Below are 22,494 nucleotides of genomic sequence, written 5' to 3'. Positions count from 1 at the left end.
TGTTCCTCCCCACCCCTCCGCATTCCTCCATCAGAGCTGGTAGAATAAAAGCAGCGACAGCATAGACTGGCTGATTCAGATGCCTCCTGGACCGTTACCAATGAGTGTTTAGATGGACCGTCTAATGGCCTTAGATGGCCTATCTTGCGAAAATGTTTCCTGGGTATACCCTCGAAGGAATTGTGGAATATTGCTATTATGGCCGTGATCAGGGTTGTAGCAAGAATAAGCAGGTCCTAGCACAAAAAAATTTGTCTGGTTGAGCAGTAAGAACTTTTATGGCTCTGCCCGCGCACCGCATTTAAGGAAATTAAAAAGGTGTGTGCTACTGTACGAATGAAAAGCTCAAAAGCCAGTAAATCCTAATTTACCAATTCGTGTTGTTAAAAGTCCGAAATATCAACACTTTCAATCGATTTCCGACTTTTACCGCTCTGATATAGCAAGTTTACTTTGATAAAAGGATCATAAAGTTTGCACAAACGTTTCTTGCGGAAATATTTCCGTGTGGAATTACATATTTGGAATCCTTGTCCTCCAGACAGAGGACAGACTTGTCTCACAGCTCCTCTTAAGCTGATTTCTATAGATTGTCGCAAACAGAGCGAAAAGACAAGCAGTGATAATTTCCTGGTTCATTCGCTTTTTTCCTATTAATAAACGAGGGCTTAGATGTGTGTGTGGGGGGGCGGATATCTGCTGTCACTCAAGATTATCTGTGCTACATATTCACTATATTTCGAACATGGTGAGTATATCCCTCATGTCCTTGTTTAAAAATCGAGAAAGAGATAATCGGACAAGTCGAAAAGCATTGATAATTTCCTGCTTCATTCCCTTTCTTCAATTATTGAACAAGGGCATGGGAAATATATATCTGGTATCCGTGAAAGGTTGCATGGATAACATATTCGCTATTGGAACTGTACTATATATTGGGTGTTCCACCCAATATATAGTACAGTATTTCAATCTTAAGGGAGAAGATTGAGCGGTAAGAACTTTTTCCATGATCTCCCACAAACCAAATTTTACAAACACGAATTGTTAAATACTGCTAAATAAATTTAAATATGTTGATATTTTGGAGTTCTACCAAATATAAAAATCCGCATTTTTTTTTTCTTTCTCCACCGCCAATTTGTAAATCTTATGGTTTGCTATTTGTTTTTTGTTTTTTTTCCACGGCTGTTTATTTTATTAATTGCAATATTGATTTCTGCTGCTATTTTTCATTGCAAATACAGGGTTGTTAAAACTAAAGTATCCCTATGTAGAGGGCTCTGGAGCGAGTTCTAAGGCTCGTACTGAAGAGAAATTTGGACAATAGGTACAATAAAGAATGCACTCGCCATTTATTGGGAAAAAAATTAGTTACAAAATTTGTCACTGTATGGCGCGTAACTATCTTAGTTACGCTTATGCAAATAACTTATGTTATTTGCATAATCGTAAGTTATTGCCATATCGCCATTACTCAGCTCTACTGTACTGTATAAAAGCCAAGCAGTCTCTTCAAAATCATACAGTAGATGTTTGCCTGCACTACAGAAGCAATGCCAACAACGTTGCAGAAAAAGGCGCTATTAGTGAAGCTGTACTATCACAACTGCAACAATGCAACTGCGGCTATAAGAGAATTCCGGCGGCAGAATCGCATTAGGCCCACGTGGACCTACGACTGTTTGTGCTGTCCGCAAAATGATTGCGAAATGTGAAGCGACAGGACATCTTGGTGTCCAACCAGGTCGGGATCGAAAACGAGCGGACTCCTCTCGTGTCGAAGATGTGGTTATGGCTGTCGTGGATTTATCGAGTCAATCTCCATGTGGTAGCGCAAGTGTACCAGTTGTTTCTCGTGAAGTGGACATGCCGTATTCCACTGTAAGGCTAGTAATGCGTCAGGTGTTCCGGTACTATCCTTACAAGATGCACATGCTACAGCAGATAAAGCATGGTGATGCAGATATTCGTTTCACATACGCACTTCAGTTTCTGGCGCGAATGACAGTGGATATCACTTTGGCCATGGAACATCCTTTGGAGTGATGAAGCGCTATTCTGCTTAAATGGACAAGTGAATACGTACAACTGTCGCACTTGGGCAACAGAAAACCTTCGAGTTATCCAAGAGGTCCCGTTGCATTCTCCAAAAGTGACAGTGTGGTGTGGATTTACGGCCACATTCGTGATTGGTGATTGGGCCATGTTTTTTTTTTTTTTTTTTTTGAACAGGTAACACCGACTATACCCCGTACTGTTCCGTCGCAATACCAGAGCTGCAACAACGTGGGTGCCTTCAGGATACAATATTCATGCAAGATGGTGCGCCACCTCACATCCACTGTTGTATCCAAAGATTGCTAAGGCAACACTTTACAAACGAACGCGTCATCAGCTGTTGTTTCCAGACCATCTTGGCCAACCCGATCACCGGACCTCACCCCATGCGACTTCTGATTGTGGGGTTTTTTTGAAGAATCAGGTGCATCGGGAAGGATGTCAAACTGTGGCAGATCTGAAGGACAGTATTAGACGTCACGTGCGTGGTGTGGACGAGTACCCAGAATCATCTGTCCAGGTGACTGATGCTTCTGGGTAGCCAAGCGGCGAGAACAGAACACACATAATACACCCAAACCCACGTCACACACATATCTGGCCCATTTGTAGCGATACTGTTCTTCACAGGGATAAGAGGCGGAGTTGAACTGACGTTCTAGGAGCCGCCCTTTACATATACACATGTCCACATGTCATGGGCTGGCTATTCCAGTTGACATATTACGTTCTGCTGTAGAAAATGCTGTTCTACGAATGGAAACTGTTGTTGACCAAAATGGAGGACACATTGAACAATTTTAGCGCTGTTCAAGTGATTTGTATTGCCACAACGCCATATAGTGACACATTTTGTAACTATTTTTTTCCCAATAAATGGCGAGCGCATTCTTTTAACTGTTGTCCAAATTTCTCTTCAGTATGAGCCTTAGAACTCGCTCCAGAGCCCTCTACATAGGGATACTTTAATTTTAACAACCCTGTATATTGTATTTTAGCTACATTATGGTAGGTTTTTACGGACTGTTTTGAGGAACTAATCGCTGTTTATGACATTGCTTCTATTTATCTTCAAATTCATTCAGAATAACTTAACAGACGAGCTTTTGAGACAGAATCCATTCGTGATTTGTATTACTGGCTAGAATAACGCTTTGAGAAATAGGCGCCTCCGTAGCCAGGTGGGCAGGAGCAGCAGTGCGTAGCACATGCTTCTTGATTAGACCGGGGTTCGAGCCCGTGACCACCAAATACTGAGGATGCGGAAAGGTCAGGGAATGACCACCGCATATCCCGGAGCAATATGGCCTTAGTTTCTAATGCTCCTAAAAACCAAATAACAACAGCTTTGAGAAATTCATAAATGAAAAGTAGGGGTCGGTCCTGGAATTCAGAGCAACTGAATTAGCATTAGCATTAGCATTAGCAGAGGCATATGATGCAAGAAAGCAAGCTTATTCAGCATCAGCCAAAAAAAAAAAAAAAAACCACTCCCATTTCACCCCTCCGTTCGTTCGAAATACCTGTCCAGTTGAGCTTTAAATTTGTTTAGGCTATCAACTTCAACAACAAGTGATGGAAGTCGGTTCCACCAACCAACCACCCGCTGGCCAAAGGCAAATTTCCGCACATCTATCCGACATCCGTCCTTCCTCAATTTGAATTTATGCCCTCTGAGGTGATTATTCTGAGAAAGATGAAGAATCCCATTGGCATTGAGCATGCTCAAACCATTCAAAGCCTTATACACCTCTATCAGATCACCTCGCCGGTGCCTAGTCTCCAAAGTCTGTAATTTGCAAAACTTAAGCCTTTCTTCGTAAGAGCAACCCTTTGTTCCATTTACTAATCTTGTTGCCCTTCTCTGTACCCGTTCCAGCAGCTCTACATCCTTCTTGAAATGAGGCCTCCAGACCTGTATACAGTACTCAAGATGTGGCCTTACCATTGCCTTATACAAGGGAATAATCACCTCCTTATCCCTGCTAGAAAAATTCCTGTATATCATTGACAAGACACCATGAGCTACTCTTGCAGCTCGTCTGCACTGCTCAGAGAACTTCATATCTGCCTGCACAATTACCCCCAGGTCCTTTTCATTCTCCACCACTGTCAATGTAGTACCGCAGAGTTGATACGTTGCTCTGGGGTTACTGTTTCCCATATGCAGCACTTTACATTTGTCGATGTTAAACCTCATTTGCCACCTCTCAGCCCATCTGTTCAACCTTTCCAGATCCTGTTGCAGCAGCATAGCGTCAGTATTGTCCTTAACGACCCTGCCAACCTTTGTATCATCTGCGAACTTGGACATTAAACTTGATATCCCATCATCAATATCATTCATAAACACCGAAAACAACAACGGACCCAACACTGAACCTTGAGGAACTCCACTAATAACATTAGTCCACGTTGAGCAGTGTCCATTGATTACCACTCTCTGTCTTCTGCCACTCAACCATCCCCTTATCCATAGCAGCAATTTGCCTCCAATGCCACACTCCTCCAATTTGTGCAGCAGTCTTCCATGTGCAACAGTATCAAAAGCCTTTCCAAGATCCAAGTTATTCCCTGCATCCAGTTCTTTTGTGACTACATCATAGTATCCAATCAAATTGGTCAGGCAAGACCTGCCCTTAACAAAACCATGCTGCGTCTGAGCTATAACTGAATTCTTGTCTAGATGATCCTGCAGTGCTTCTTTAACCAGTGCCTCCATTAATTTACCTGGAACAGAAGTTAAACTAACAGGTCTATAATTACTTGTGTCAGCCTTTGATCCTCCTTTGTGAATTGGGGTTACATTTGCACATCTCCAGTCTATGGGTACCTCCCCTGAGTCCAAAGAAGCTCTCATAATTATGGCTACGGGTTTGAATTGAGAATTAATATTGTGAAAAAAGTACAGCAAGTTGTTGGAGAAATTTTCCTTACCGGGATTGAGAGCTCTTTTCAGGCCAGGAGGCCAGATGCAGCACACTGCTCGCACTCACCCACACGAGCTCTCTCAGAGCTGGCCAAGATAAAATAAATTTCCCCCCTTAATTTTATATGGCACATTACTCGGCATGCCAGTAGGTGAACAAATTTCTTAGGCAGTTTGGCATAAATTTCTTTGAATGGAACAAGAAGAAATGGGGGTGAGCTCCAGAAGAAACAATAGCGAATTGATTTGGGGATGTAAGACTCCTAATAATGAAATGGTTTAACCTTTTACAAATATGCTGTTACTGTTATTATAACTATTAACCTAACTGTGGTAAAATAACAAGTAATTAAAATAATTTCACTACAACTGAAGAATAACAGTAAGTTGTGGTGTCCAGAGTGCAGTGCAGAAAGTAAGAGTCGAATAAATGAGATGAGAGCTAGAAGAATGAATAAAAGTGTAAGCGTGTTAAAAAAAGAACACAAACCATAAATGCTACAGTTAAGTACACAATAACCCTAGTTTTAATTAGTATTTAAATTTGCACTACACATCATTGCATCCCCTCCCCTGGTGAGTGAGAAAAAGATGAATGAGTTGAGTGGAAAAAAAAATAATAATAAAAATATATATATATAAAAAACTTGGAAAAAAATTATAAAATAAGAAAAAAGTATTAAAAAAATAAATAAATAGAAAAAAAATAATAATAATAAAAAAAAAAGAATGCAAGTAGAGAGAGATAATGCAGATTATGAATGAAGTAAATGTGTGTCTCTCCCACCCCCTCACCTGGTGGGTTCCCATTGCCAGGTAACAAATCCCACCCCGGGAGCGGGATGGGCAGCTTGACCTTCATACCGGATTCGACACTGCTTGGAGATGACACAGACGAAGACATTCTGCGGCTTTGCTGCCAACACGCCATTGGCGATCTGAATTGGGTACTCTAACCTGGTTCCCTTTTAAACCCCATCCCCAGGAAGGGGGGGGAGACGGATCTCTGTCTCCTCTCCTCCCTGCCTACCCCCCCATACTTCGCCTGGTGGGGCTCGTCTCCACTGACCTCTTTGGGGATGCCTACTCTATCGTCCCTATTCTTCTATCTGTTTTCCCCCTAGTCTTCAGTCTCCCCCTCCTCTCTCACTAAATCGACCGAGTACACCCTTAATAATGCCGCCAAATTCTAATCAACATCTAAATTCTACGGGTTTCTTGTAAATCTCTAAAACAACTAATACTATTAGCTTTTATCTAGCGTATAGCCTCACATGTCTATTTAATAACATCAAAATTTTACCCAACCTATTAGGCATTTAACACATCTCTTTAGCGTTCAACCCCAACCAGCGATTTCCTAACAGCAATCCCATTAAGCATTAATGTCAAACGCATAATTTTTTTTTCTTATAGGTCCTAGCCACTGAAATCCCAGGAAACTAAGTGGCAGGACCTGCCAGAGCAATTTGTTGTGATACTGGATACAACCGGCTAGCCTCCACGTGGAAAGGTATGGGCAACGTCGGGCCCCACTAGGGGCCTGGCGGCCAATAAGCCGGACAAACAATGGGCACAACACATCACACTGCACAGACACGGCCCACACATTTTCAAAGTCTCTGGCTTGACAGTGTACTTTCCTCGATACAGCGAACACACGCGGAGATGGGAGAAATCCCAGGTGCCGTCTGACACGAACATTCCTTATACCGTATACATTACAAGCTTATTCTGTTTCTCACTCCCACAATTTTGCCCAGGGAAACTTCTTCGCCCTAATTCCGCCACTGCCTGTGATAATCTCAAAAGACATGACTAGTAATGCAATGCATGAGTCGGGGAAGTGCTGGAACTTTGTTCTTGAAACCAAACATAGTTTCGAGCTTCCATTAAGCAAAGTGGTGGCACTGGTTGAGGCCATCCGTGAGTAGGACCCCAATATCTCAAATTCTGCTTATGTTAATTAACACCTGGGTGGTTATCTTCAGTTTGCTAGGCCCTCCTTAGATTTTTAGAGCTTGCACATGGAGGATAAACTCAGTGTTAACAGCAAAGGTGAAAATTCAAAAAAAGGCCCCCATTGAATCGGCTGAAAATGTGCAGCAAAGTTGGCAATAGCTTATATATTTCACCTATCGCCCCTGGTTTGCGGCATGCAGTTTCGCTGTTTTCTAGCTTGAGAAATAATTAATGAGAAATGTATTTAAACAATATGCGGGAAGTCACAATAATTTGAAATATTTATCATGTTTGGGGGAAAATATTTCAGAGATTTAGAAAATTACTAAACAGTAAGACAATAAGAAACTTAGTAAATAAATGAATAATACTTTTTTTTTACTAAGTGATTAAAAAATTTCGATACGGGTGAAAATTTTACTCTTTTTTTTAATTAATAATTTTATTATATTACTTCATACTCTTTTTTTTAATTTAACTTATTATTCTTTTTTCTATGATTATCTGTGAATGGATTATCTTAAACTTTGAGGAAAACGGAAGATTTATACAAACAGTCGGCATGCTTCCCTGGATGGATTTTGTAGTATTTTGAAAATGGAACTTATTGATTTATAGTTCAGGTTTTGAAGGAAAAGTTCATCGACTTTAAGCACACAACGGAAAATAATCGAAGCAAATCATTTCACAGGACTGACGAACAAGAATGCTAAAATAAAGTACTTAAAAGAGCTTTTAAAAGTACTTCTTGACTTCCTGGTACATTTTATTCATAAAAAAAAAGTAGTAGTGGTTCTTTTATCTGCTCTTCGACTAAATCTTGCGAATCTTTGTTTTCATGCATGATTGAAAAAAAAAAAAAAGGAATAAAAAAAAGAAACTAACAGACGAAAATATAAACCGGATTTTATTCTGATATCAGCGCCGAGTTTTGACAGCAGACTATACGCTGTATCTTAACATTATTAATTTGCTGTTTCTTCACCTTATCATTCTGCTGTTTTACAGTATTATCATTTGTCATATTTTTAGTCATTTTTTTTACATTACTACTGTTTTACCTGTATTGATTTATATTTAAAACTGAATTCTGTACCTAAATATTAGGGATTTAGCTTCGGTTCCTATGATTGAAAACATGAAACTGCACAAAAGTTTCAATCAGTTTACTCTAATTTGTTGGTTGGTGTCCAGATGATCACTCAGATGATTAAATAGTCCGTCTCATTTTGCAGGCGAGAGAGAGAGAGAAAGAGAGAGAGAGAGAGAGAGAGAGATGTCTTACAACTGTTGTGCAGATGTTTCCGATATCGCTTTGTCCATAGGCAATCATGAAATATAAAAATGCCAGCCTACCCATTAAAAATTACGAGTAACAGTTGCCTTGCGGGTTTTCATACATAATGACATAACGAAAGCATGAGAATACTACGACTATTTGCTATAATGAATTTTTAATGTTTATATAATAAAAATGTAATCGATTCTTTATATAGCAGTTTCATTATTTTTATATATAAACTTGTCTTCGGAATAAGAAATTTCGAGTTCTTATTTTCAAACAGATGTTTTCTCTGAAATAATAAATGATCAGTTTTCTTATTTCGGCGACAATATCTTAGAAATCTTTTTTGCAGCAGCACATCAATCCATTGTAACCACCTGCGTTATACATGGGATTTCAATGCAGAAGAAATTGGCCTATAAATCTTCTCTGCACTCCAAAAGATATTCGTTCGTTGAAGATCTCTCGTTGTTAGCAAACTCTGCACGAAACCATCTTTTTCTTCTCGTTCATTTTTGCTTTGCCTCTATTTTCTTAATTAGAAATGTTATAGAAAGAAACTTTTATTCTAAACTATCAAAAGGTGTAGCTTTCATTTCAAGCGACTTTAATGTCGATGCCTTTAACCAAAAACACCGACTCGATTATTAGATAATTCAGAGTTTTGAGTATGATCGTTGTTTGTTTAACAGTGCCCCTTGTTCAATTCTGTATCTTTCCTAGCAGGAACTCTTTCTATCTCAATTTAGTTTAAAGCACGAGTAAACTGCCTTCACAGTATGTAACGGTGACGCTCTCTCCCCATCTGATCACTCCCTATTTTCAAAGGTTAAATTATAATAAACCGTAATTTAGGTAAACGATTTTTTTATTCGTTATTTTATGTAACTTCTCACTTTAGCTTAACTCTATCTCTGCGTTTGTTGACTTGTATAGACAATGTATTGTAAGATTCTTCTGGTTTTCTGTTTAATGAATCACGAATGTATACGATTTATGTTAATAAAGAATCTTATTATTATTATAAATAGAATTCAAGAATTAAACTGTTCTAACACTTTATACGCTATGATAACTAACATGATTTATCATGGTGTATAAATCGTTGTAATAGTTGATTTCTTGATGGATATCACCCACGAAGAAAGCGTTTCATTTAAAGGTCTACGCTATTATTTATTATTGACCGCAATGATCTGTCAACTGTATTTCAAACAGTTGAGTGACAAGTCTATGCAGGCGATTTTAAACTTTCCAAAGCCACCAGTTTGATTGACGGCGGCGAATTCCATTCCTGTTCGGATTCTTTTTCACTTCTGGCTTAACAAAATGTATTTCGGGACTTGTTGAATGATGTCGCCTCCATTCCATTCATGCACTTTAACCTTTATTCTCCACTGATTATTCTCCTGTAAATTTGCCCAACGCATCTGTTGGACACCTTCAGAGACTTAGGGGTCATTTTGATCTTACATTCGATCCCTCTTGCTACATCGATATCATATTTCAAAAACTTTCAAGCTTCCCATCTTAATTAAGCAATTCTCCTTGGCTTTCAAGAGTGACAAAATTATAATTCTTCTCTGGAAGCAATTTATATTTCCTGTGTTTAACTTTTGCGATGCCATCTGGTCCCCAAACAGCAGTACTTTCACAAAAACTAGATCAAAGTCATCAAATAATTTTATGATTTCGAAGTCATCTTGCCTTTCACCGAGAAAGTATGAATCATCATCTTGTAACCTTTTAGGAATCATCTTCACCCTGTCCTGGGCGACAACCCCATTGATCTCTTTTTTGTTTACAATATCATGAGCTATTATTGTTCTTCTTCTCCTTTTGAACAAATCTTTTACTATACTCCGCCTGAACGTCGTCATCAAACTTATTTTTTGCCACCTGTCGTCGTACCCATCGTTTGGATGCTAATCTCCTGTTCTCTGAACATAAAATTGATTATACATTTAAGCCAGCTATGTATTTAGAAATTACTACGTTTCAACTTTTCAAATTGCATTCTGTTATATCACCTCAACCTTCTTATACGAGTTCTAGGATCTACGTTCTATGTGGGTGAGAAATATGAATACAGATTTGGTTATAGGCGTGTTGCATTAAAAATTATTGCATTAAAAAATCTAATTAATCTTTTTTCACAAAAGTGCAGGATCGTCTAGTCATATTTGTAACGGCAGTAGTTTTTTCTTCATCCGTTTCTTTCTTTTTTTTTTTTTTTTTTTTAATTCGTAACTTGAGCGGTGTTGTGAAAATCCAAACACAATGCAACTTGAGTGGTTGTGTCGGGAATTTCACATCATAACTTTAAAAACTTTTAGTATGGCCGCCCAATGAATATTTCTCGTGCAAATTTTTAAACTAGTCACTAGTACTCCAGCAATGATTATCTTTATTGTCCGGAACTCTACAATTCAAAACGATCCATCGTCATGTTGTAAAGGGTTATTATATCCACGTCCATTTTTAGTTTTGAGAACTTACAGCGGACTCCATTATTTAAGAGCGGTGTAAATGTGGGTTACCACCTCCATCATGCCTGCATTTTCATTGTTGGTGTATCGTCACTTAACCACTGTTAACCAGATGTTCGTTATAAGATTAATAGTTAATAACTTTTGTGGAAAGGCAACTAATAACGTCGTCTCATAAGACAAATGAGATTATAGTTAGCTTTTTCCCTCCTCCCGGAATCTGGATTTTTCCTCCCACATATATGCGGAACAGCCACTTTGACATACTCACCTTAAACAACCTAAACCCAATCCGTCACATAATCAATAATATCGTGACTTTTATTTTATTCTGTGTGCAGTGAAACTTCCGCAATGCATTACCTCCTAGGAGTTGAGTTGAGGAAAACGCTGGTGGAGAAATTATTAAATGTAGAGGAAAATAGGATTCACTCCTGAGATCAAATATATGAATTGCACATTGAGTCATTTACAATTAAACATAAGGTATGGATTCCACCGTGGGATTAATTAGAATGCCGAATTAGGGCCCATCCCAGAAGGGCTTCTGCGTTACTGGAACTCGCTGCTGCTTTAAAACAAAAATGACGCACCATATCGCTGACTTCTACCAGAAATTGGTGGAAAGCCTTTCACGTATTTTACAGCTTAAACTGATGAAGGGTCAGTACATTTCGTAACCGTTTCAGAATCGCCCCCTTTATGCCAGGCAATAACCCATTTCATTTTTTTATTTTTTGTTTTTACAATATCACAAACTATTATTGTTCTCCATCTCTTTTTGAACAAATTCGCCATACTCTTTCTAATTAAGACTAAAATAAGGTTACGGTTTACTTAAATTGAGGTTAAGATTGAAAAACACTGTATTAATTGTATTAATAAATACAATACACGTTGTTACAGTACAGTACAGTATTAATAAATACAGTACACTATTGATGTAAATTATTAGATGCTGTTATTTAAATTGCGATATCATATACAATGATGGGCTTAATATAAGCGGCAGCTTAGGGCCCTTTGAAATTATGACCCCTTCCCAAATTACCATATCTAAAGCACAATATGAAGAGCTAACACAATTTGAAGTATTCGTTTCAAGTGTATTTCAAGGTTAATTAATTCATTCAAAGAGAGGAAACGTCCGTTATGTTTTCTGTGAAAATAGGTGCGTGTACACATGTACGATCGCATCTTTTTAAACCAAAAACTGAGGAAGTATTCTCGCTTAGGGTCCCTAAGTGAATGACATGAATAAGTGAATGAAGTGAACAGCCAAGCAGCTTTTACAGAATACGTTATTCATAGTTCGGCATACGTTTTTAAACTTAGGTCTTAAACTGCTGAGAGCCATAAATTATCATTTTCTAGAGACGTACAGTTCTTAATTTTGTCATTCCGTCACAGGACCGTCAAGCGAAAAACTTGCCTCACATAATTAGGCGGATTCGAATGTGAGGATTTCTGTGAGGGCCGTGTTACTCATTTATTCACCCTTTTATTTTCTGCGAGAACAGAGAAACGCGCCAAGTCCCATGTTTTGCACTTTCAGTACACTGTAAATGTTCAGTACATTGTAGTATTAAACGTGCAAAGAATTTTTTTGTTAGTTTCTCCTCACCGTGGACCTTATTTAAGTATTTTAAAAGTGCAATGATAGACATGTAAGTTAGTGCAAATGCATCATGTCTATACAAAGTAAAGTAACCGCAGTTATTATAGTGGCATCGTTCCATTACATCTCATATTGTGAATACCTTCACAGCGAGTTGTCTATCCAGTTATACTTGGAAAAGTAACGCTTCCCCAATAGAGAAGCTAATTGTTACTTATTCTCAGTGATACCACCACCCATACGTCCGTTTCAGGGCTATTTGGCTGTTCATCGGTGGGTGGGTAGGTATCCAATAATATTACAGCTGACAACCCAATTGTGAAAAGTTGTGGAATTATTTTCACAACTGGGCTTGTCAGCTGTTATACTATCTGGTACTTATTTCCCCCCCCCCGCTGATGAAGGGCGAAATAGCCTTGAAACGGCCGTCCGGGTGGCAGTATCACTGAGAATAAGTAACAATTGGCTTCTCTATTGGGGAAGCGTTATAGACATGATTCATATGCACTAACTCTAATGTCTGTAGTTTTTCTGTGCAGTCTGAGGCTTTAGCCCTGAATTTTTATTAAATAATGAATAAAAATAGGTGCATTGCAGTTTTTCGCTCCAAAAATGTAATTGTAGTTAAAATATACAAATTTTTATAATTTCCGAAAAATGTATCCTTTCGTTAACAAACAGTGGATACTAACATTAATCTCTTAAATAAATGCTGAATATGCTAAAGCCTGCTTTCTGCACTTAAATGAAGTCTAACTTGCAGACGTATTGCGTGACACGACATCATTTAGTCGTTTTGTAAGCGGTTGGAATCATATTGCATTAGGGCACGCCACTCCACTCACGACAAAGGGCGACTTATTTTGCATTCAGGTCTTGCCGTGTGTTCGTGCGTCTACTTGTAAGAATATTGATTGAAGTCTAACAATTCTATCTTCTTAAATCCACAGTGCTTCAATTTGTTCATAAATTCCCCGAAAGTGGGCAGTGTCAAGCGAAAATCGCAGACGGTCTCGATGATTTTCCCGTGAGGCGGCTATGGAACAGTTTCCTTCGCTGTCATCGTAAATCTGTCTGTCGCCATTCGGAGCGCTGGGAATCACAAGAAGCATGCTGAAGATGGCTTGAAAGAACTACATTTCTTCAGTTCATAGTTCTCATGCGATGTTATGCATCGCATGAGAACTATGAACTGAAGGATCCTGATAAGGACTGGAGGATGAATTACTTAGGTGGCTTGAACGGCAGGTCTTCTGATGAAGATTTGGACTGGGTATCTTATCCACAAGAAGCGTAGTTCTAAGTCGAAGATTGTGTGATGAATATCTAAGAATATCTACGAATTAGTATTTACAAATCTTTCTCGGGCTTTTTCCCAGCCATACGTTAAAGCCTGAGAATACTGCACCTAATTTAAACTTTTCACTACTATTTGATAAATATAATTTGCCTTCAGTAGAAACAAAATCAAAATACTTTTTATCAAGGTTGGCTCCTGATGTAACCGACGGTAATTTATTCACATTTCTAAAGAACGTGCTATTTAAAACAACTGTACATATTAGAAAAATTAGCCCAAGAGAGTTACTTTGTTTCTTCTTTTTGTGTTATATGTAATCCAATGATCCGACCACGCTTAATGATTTGAAAAATGTGAGCTTCGATACACCCGTTTATCGATAAATGATGGGGGTATAAAGGGTGCGTTTTATTTCTCTCTGCGAAATGATCCGGCATTTTGGACCTTTGATATTTTGTTAAATTTACTTATTCCAAGATAAATTTCCTTTACGTTTCCAATAAGATTATCTGGTTATTTCTCTTGAAAATGATTATTTTCCTCAAAATTATGGTTTTAGGTCTTTTTCGTCTTTTAAAACTTTTTTTCCCAATTTACGATTAACGAAGTCGATCTTTATAATGCATCACATAAAAAAGCAGTCAATGGGAGTTGACGGTATCCCATGTGAACAATGGGAAAATTCTCTGTCTGTATTTATTCGTTCCATATATTTTATAACAGTTTGATTTATCACTGAGTTCAGCAATTTATCCCTCTGCTCTTAAAAAAAAATGTTTTGTATTTGTAGTTTTAATAAATAACTGGATCGTGTGGTTTGATTCAGAATTGTCTTTCTATTGCCTTACTGAATTCAGCAAAGATTTTGGACCCAATCGTTTGCCCAACTATTTCAGGCTTTATGAATTATTTTATTTCAATTCAAACTTATTAACATTCTGACATTATGTCACCAGACCTATGGATTCCGGACACTTCGGATGTCATTTATACAGATCTTTCTCGCGCCTTTAAAAAGTTCTGTTTATACTCCAGCACGACCACTAGTTCGAATAAGCTCGCAATTCCTCATTTAAACAACGAATACAAACGTATTTAGCAGTCATGCGGGCTTGAACTAAAACTAAAACCTCCACTAAAACGCTTATGCTAATATACTCTCGGGCATGAACCATTGGCTACATTCTGTTTACAGTTTATTAAAAAACTTTAAGCTTATGGCTTTTGGGAGCCATTATTAAATGGCTCCGTAACTACACTGAGTGGTCAGAAATCATGGGATACCTACCTAATAACGGGTATGCCCACTTTTTTTCCCGGATAAGGGCAGTCTCACGGCGAGGCACTGAGTCCACTAGTTCACAAAAGCGTTCCTCAGGGATTTCCATCCACGATTACTACACAGCTCTCTATAATTCCGTCACATTCCTGGATGGAGAATCCAAAGCCCGAACGGACCTTTCCACAGCATCCCAAAGATGCTCCACAAGGTTCGTGTCCGGTGAATCGGGAGGCCATTCCATAGTGGTAAAATCTGCGGAATTCTCTTCGAACGCTCTTCGAACCATGTTCTAGTCACCACGACTCTGTGAGGAAGCGCATTCTCCTGTTGGAAAAGACCATTGCCCTGTGGATGCACGATGACCATAAAGGAATGCAGATGGTCTGCAAGGATGGACACGTAACCTAGGCCGTTCAGAGATGCGTCTAGAAGTACCAGAGGTCTCAACGTGTGCCAGTTGAACACACCCCAAACCATTACCGACCGGCCAACTGCCTGAACAGTTCCTTGTTGATATGATGAGTGCATAGCTTTGTGCAGTTCCCACTAGATACGCATCCTCCTGTCCGCTCGAAATAACTGGAAATGGGACTCATCAGACCAGGAGACCCGTCTCCAATCATCCAAGGTCCAGTGCCGATGTTCTTTCGCCGAGTAAGGCGTAGAGTCCTCTGTCGTGGTATTAGCAATGGGACTCTGTTGTGTCGGCGGCTCCCATAACCTATTGCAGCTAATGATCACCTGATGGTCTTGGGTGGAGACGTTTCTGGCACCTCCCTCGTTGAAGTTGGCGGTGATTTGTGCCACTGTCGCTCTCCGGTTGGCTGAAACAGTGCGAGAGACAGACGTCGACGGCCACGTTCATTCACCACCTTTCTCCGCTCACAGCGCTGTCCACGATGAGATGTTATTCCGGAAATGGCGTATTCCCTATACACTCTTGATACTGGATAGTGCAATTACTGTACCACCTCCGCGTTTGAGTGACCCATGCGTCGGGCACCCACTGTGATCCATCTTTCAGAGTCGGTTAACTCACGACGTTTATCCATACTGACATCGAATTACCGTCTACGTGAATGCAGTGATGCGGTGTACGTATATATACCTGCCAAGTGGTGGGTTAGTCCACTCTGAGGGGTGACAGCGTCGCGCTGCCCAGGAACCAGGTATCCCATGAATTCTGCTCTTTCAGTGTCTTATCAAATCGTAATAAAAGCAAATAATTATTAATGTGGAGCCTTGTCCACTATTTTACATTTTAATTTTTTAATTAAAATTTTATTTTAAAAATATAATTTTAAATTTATTTTTTTAAATATTTTAATTTTGTCATCAAGTATTAACTTTTCATTTTATTAAATATAGAGGAAATCTGTGAATTACAAACAATATTGGAGGATTATTTTAAGCACGTTCACATATAGGCCGCCCTAACCTAGTGGTCAGGCGCGCAGGTGCATAAGTACACGTGCCTTGAGTGACTGGGGTTCAAGCCCGTGACTGCTGAATACGGTGCTGTTTCTTGTATTCTGTCTATCTTGTGAACTCCTCTGACCGTTTGGTCGTTCCGGAGTATAAACAGAAAATTTATTTATTTATATGTGCATATAGAGCCTATTTTCTGCACCATGTAGCCCGTCTGTCAGTCAGTTCGTCTCGCAGTTCATTCCCAGTGGACTAATTTTAATGAAATTAAGCTTTAGATTTGTCGAAACGATATGCTCTTTCCATTGTAGAATGGAATTTCTTTCCATTGTAGAATTTGCCGATTTTATTTGATCTCCTCTCCCGTGTCTGTCCCTCCCCCCCAAGTTATATCTTTGTTAAACATACAGGACGATGGTATTAAATCTGTACTTTGTTTGGATATGAGATTAAATATTTGATGATCTGTATGATTTCGGCTTTAGATCTTAGATCTAAAGCCTTAGATCTGTATCATTAATATCATACACTAAGATATTAACTAAGATATTATTTATAGCCTTTGGACAAACGACAAATTCTTTCAGCTCTTCGATTTATCCATAAAATTTTGCATAATAAAGTCCACCTTGATCTGCTAACTTATTTAAATTTTCGTGTTCAAACCATTTTACTAGACAATTTTTTTTAGAAAAAAATTGCACAGATTGTAGCCGATTTAATCATATTTAATTATACTTGATAAATGTTTTTTATTTAAGTCCTTTTTATCAACGTTTTTTCATTCTTTTATGCAGCGTCATACATTTACCCATAGATTGCATTTCTCAATATTCTGTTTAATTCAAGTTTTAATTTTTACAAATATTCGTTCAGAATTTTAATCAGTGGATGATTGATTTATAATTATACTTTTGTGTACTGTTGTATATGTTTTCATTTTATTTATTTATTTTATTTTATTTTTTTTGCCTGAGTGTGTTTTGAAATGATTTTTCTGTAGTTTTTGCATCTGTTTTTACTGTCAGCCTTATCAGACTGAAAGGTTTAAAAATGATTGAATTATATTGGGAAACGTCCTAAAATCAAATAAAATAATTTATTTTTTCAGTTTAACAAAGTTTTTTCTCTCTGTCTCTCTCAAATTTGATATGAATCAGTTTTTTTGAGACCTTTTGTTATGTCATCTGTTCTGATATGTGTCACTTTGTATTATTCATTGAAAGTGTGCGTATTGCATACGCACTAAAATTATTTATGGTTTGTTACGATCACTGCTTAATTGCTGTATGTGTGCACACGCGAGAGACAACTTGGTTGGTTTTTACTGTTTGCAGTTAATTTATTTCTGTGAAAAAAATTGGATGGTGTTCATCATCCACTCTAAAGAATCATAATTTAAATTAATCTGTGGGCATGCATAGTTTAAGTAAATTTAATTTGCTGACTGAGAATTTTAGTAGTGAATTTTACGCTTTCGGAAATCTTACATTTACACCTAAAATTCTTGAATTCAGTCCCTATCATTTGTAATTTTTTTTATTTTTATTTAAATTCAGATTAAATTCAGTTACGTTAATTCAGTTAACCATAACATAGCAATACAAAATCTATATTGGGTAATATAAAATATACAAAGATAAAGATACAAGGCAAAGACAGATTATGTTCAACATAAATGCTCAATATACAGTCAGCGTCTGTCCAAGCAGAGTGCTGCGGGGATGTCGGCAAGATGCTGGAGGCCGACTGTAACAGGAGGAGCACAGATCATCCTCAATTACAGAAACCTCATAGGACGATGGTGAAATGGTCTAAAATTGCAAGATAGCATAGATATCTGCAAAATCTTTTGTCTGTAGGCCTTGTCAACACAAATTATATAATCACGGTTTAATGTTTTAAGTCGTTGAGAAGTCCAATCGTGTTTGCTGGGAACATATGACTGAGCGAGCTGATTTGGTTGAGGGCAGGTCGGATCATAGATGTTTGCCGATTACTTATTCTTTTGTTATTGTTGGGCAGGATGATGAGGCTATTGATGCTGGGAGCGTCTAGTTTACCGGAAATGAGCTTAGAGAGAGTAATTATGTTGTGAGTGGTAATGATCTGCTTCCAAGGGATCATTCCATGTAGCGAATGTAGCATACGCCTAGAGATAGTAAGAGGATGTCTTGAAGTCCTATTGAGGGATAGAAGAAGCCAATACTCAATCCCCAAGAACTGCCTCAGGTAGGCTGGAGGGGCAGAGGATTTCCGATGCGTAGAGAGCCACCGGTACTACACATGATCGGATGGATATACTTAGTTGTTAGCCTTACTGTTGCTGTAACCCACCAGTTCCTGTCGAGCTGACCAAAGGGCTGAGAAGAATTTGTTTCTAGATTTCCTTGAAGTGCACCTGAAAAGACAGGTTCGAATCCCAGACCAAGCCTAGTGAGAGTGGACAAATTTAATTTGATGTCGATTTATAGAGATGTGCATTGGGATTATTCTTCTCCTTTTTGTAAACGTCATCCGGGCATATTTTTCGGCATTTAGTTCAAGACCAATATATTGAAGAAAGATGCTTATCTCAGAGATTTTTTTTGTTGCATCTCTTTGGATAGAGAGCGCTTGATTCGGCTGATCCGAAAGCACGGAAAAGCTTCAGATCGTCGGCATACGATGTCACGTTTTGGAAATTTGCTACCAGAGGTACCAAAGTTGCTGCGAACAGCGCTGCTGCCAAACGCCACCCTCTGGAACCCCTCTGAAAACAGTAAAGGATCGTGAGAGACCATTGTGCTCAACAAGGAGTCGCTTTCCTGCAAATTTGTTTTGAGTACAGAGGGGAGGTTATCGGTAATCTTGAAAGAGTTCTTCCGGATGTTAAGAAAAGATATGATGGAAATCCTATCATATGCAGATTTAACGTCAAGATAAATTATGTCGAGCTGCGTTCGAGAATTCAAAGCTTCCTCTATGTGAAACAATGTTTGAAGGAGATCATTGGTGGCAGTAGATCTCTCAGGGATAACGCTGTGAAGGTGGCAAGGTCTGTGATGAAAACAGTGCTCAATAAGTTGCGCTAGGATTGTCTTTTAAAAAACTGATGGAGTGAGGAGGCCACTGAAATCGGGTGAAAATCCTTCGCAGTTTTAGGCCTCGAATTCTTTGGGGATTGAGTAGCAAATCGATAAATTGCATGAGCATTATAATTTATGAGGAGAGTGGTTATCATATTTGTGTATTCTGTACGTTAATTATATTTAGTATTGTATATGGTATTTTCCATTGCCGTTCTATGGTGTGTGTGTGTGTGTGTGTGTGTGTGTGTGTGTGTGTGTGTGTGTGTGTGTGTGTGTGTAGAATCGAGTTCCTTCCACTGCGCGCTATTCTCAATTTAATTCTCACCGTCTTGTTTTGTTGTTACAGTTATGCAACTCCTTTTCTTTGTATTCGATTTTTAATTTGCATATTTTACTTATGTTATACTGCATATATATAATCCTTTGAAGATATCCATTGATTAATTACTGAAGTGGTCAATTTATATTGTATATGGGTGTTACGAAAGTGACCTGCCTAACGTGGATAGATCCTGTGATTAGTAGTACGTTATTTCCTGTATCTTTCGCTTTCCTTTTTCTCGTTTCTCTTTGATATTGTCCGACAGATTCTTATGAAACCCTTTTGTTTCTTTCAGAAATGGAGAAAAATATTGGGCACACATATCAACCATCATTTTGCCCAGATTAGTTCATTCAAAGAACCGTAGTATAGTCACAATTTATATACTTAGTAATCAAATTAGCAATAGCAAGTTTTAGCAAAGTGCTATTCGCTAAAACTTGGATTCCAAAAATGCATTTTTGGCATCCTTTACGAGAAGCATAGTCATAATTTATTCATATTGCAGTGTCGTCCTCTTTACAGCTGTTTCAACGATGCCATCCTCTCCCAGCCAGGGTGAGAAAGTGCCCAATCAGTACAAGCTCGACGCCCAGTGATATTTCAATTACAAGATGAGTTACAGACATCTGAGTTTAGAGAAAGTAAGTTTTAAATTCTGAGAAAGTCACTATTTAATAATCAAATCACAGGATGTATTTATATAAAGATGTCTTTGGGATGCAGCCGTGGTTGCTAAAACCGAAACAGGAATTTTACTGTTATATTACGGTTTTAGCACGAGTCTGTTTTTTTTTTTTTTTTTTGTTAGCACTGTTTATGTCTAATTGTATCATCTGTCCTTTTTGTACCAGCAACCTAATTAAAATATTTAACACGGTTAAAGTGTCTTTATAAGACTTTCTTACTTAGTACTCCACGCAGTAACCTCTTCGAGCTCAAATAAGGAATTTTATTATAATATCAAGAGTAGACGTTAACATTTGTGCATATTGTTAGGTACTGCTATCGTAATTGGTTGCCATGGCAAAGAAATGTGCCCGTATAATGTAATGTAATGTGGAAGAGCCAAGCTTTAATTTGCTTTAAGATCTTTTCCCATTTACTTCTATGTCTAGAAGTAATAAAACAACCACTCAGTTTTTCAAATAAATAAATTTTTATGGTTCTCACATCGATAGGGCGGAATCTTACAGTCTCCATAAGTAACAGAACAAATCAGATCTAACTAATCCCAGGTAGGTTTCCAAATTTTAGAGTATGCCAGTAAAACGTGGAACTTTAGAAAATATATCTTCTCTTCTGTTGTACGCGTTTCAGTTGGAGCTTTGACGAGTGTTTTCGATGCAGCTCGTTTCATTTCACACCTAAACGAATTCTTCCTCGGCTGCTTTACATCGTCTGATAGCCCCTCATTCTGAGCAGAGAGCTGTGGACGAAGAACGATAAACTCGTGAGAGAACACAAACCACACCATAATCACCAGGTAGTGTTGACAGCGCGCCAAGTAGCACTTGCCGCCGCTGAAGGGAAAGTGAAAATTAACTACTTTTCGCTACCTGCGCTTCCGTGTAAGGGACGACATGAGTACGCGAGGCCACCGATTGTGTGTTTTCACGAGTCCTCTTATTTACGGACGGAACGTCTTGAAGTAAGTGACCGAATGGACGGTTCTGTCGCGCACTTATACCAGCTTCAGCTGATTAGTTCGCCATTTGCTTTGCGCAGAAGCTCCATGCGCAACTCGTGTTCACGAGCTTTCATTCTCAGCGCCGCAATGCTAGAACTTCTGCGGTCGAATTCGTTGTGGTTTCCGAGGGTGGTCGAAGGACTTGTAGGTAGTACGTGTCCGACGAAACTGCTGTTGTAAGGGTCTGACGATGTCACGATGTCTGCGAAGGGTTTTGGTCTGGCATGGTGAGCGCTCAGGTTGGCTAGAAGGGTCTGGAAGTGCGTTCCTGGATACGGAGCTGGGAACGTGGTCGAGAGTTGAAGGGCCGGGTAGGGAGCCAAGTCTCGGAGACTGTAGGATGGTGGCAAGTAACTGGACGACGGAGAAAGAAGACCTAGTCCTGACGGTAGGTAGGCGGTCGGCAGGCGAGAAGTGCTCGCTAGGAATGTCGGGTCGAATGGTTTCCGTGAGTAAGTGAGCGGTGCGAACAAATTTGCGGTTGGAACAGTGGATGCTGCAGTAGTGGACGGTGGAGTGGAAGGCAGAGCTGTGCTGGAGGAGAATGGATTGTAGCCCTGCGTTTGAGACTGGGCACCAGCAGCCTTCTCCTGCTTTCTCCATTTTGCTCTCCGATTTTGAAACCACACCTAGAAAAGAAAGTACATTTAGACAGGCGTGCAGATACAGCAACACAGCATGAAGCCGATACATTTGTACAAAGTATAGGTATTTATTAAGCTCAGAAACTTATTTAATATAATTTAAACAGATCAACTTGGCGAGTGCGTGATGACATTTAAAGACCATTATTAATTTCTCCCTCTCTCTGTGATTTAAAGATTGTGGGCACAAGTTTATTATCTTGTAAAGAATTTATTAGAGACGTGAAGACTTGTGCGAGTTCCCTTCGCCGACATTTATTGAATAGCAATGATACTGAGGATTAATTTCGCCAGAGCACTTTAACCCAGTGACTTGCCCCACAGGGTTATAAATCGAAACTCATTGTTCTAAATGAAATCTTTAGCGTGATAGGTTTCCGCTTCAACGGATCTATAAATATAATTATGGGAGT

The 22,494-nt window shown here is 38.9% G+C and overlaps 1 protein-coding gene across 1 annotated transcript in view; it reads right to left on the bottom strand.

Annotated features, from left to right (window-relative positions):
* Nucleotides 1–21,442: 21,442 nt before the first annotated feature.
* Nucleotides 21,443–22,494, bottom strand: part of LOC150091135 (homeobox protein aristaless-like) — a 239,068-nt gene continuing 238,016 nt past the window's right edge. Inside the window, exon 4 of the mRNA XM_090382184.1 lies at nucleotides 21,443–22,066. Coding sequence (XP_090238310.1) covers nucleotides 21,443–22,066 — 624 coding nt within the window. The remainder of the gene's footprint in view (nucleotides 22,067–22,494) is intronic.

Source organism: Mastigoproctus giganteus, chromosome 1 (assembly GCF_048544385.1).
Source record: "Mastigoproctus giganteus isolate SK-2022 chromosome 1, ASM4854438v1, whole genome shotgun sequence".
Taxonomy (NCBI): domain Eukaryota; kingdom Metazoa; phylum Arthropoda; class Arachnida; order Uropygi; family Thelyphonidae; genus Mastigoproctus; species Mastigoproctus giganteus.
This window is presented reverse-complemented; position numbering and strand designations above follow the sequence as displayed.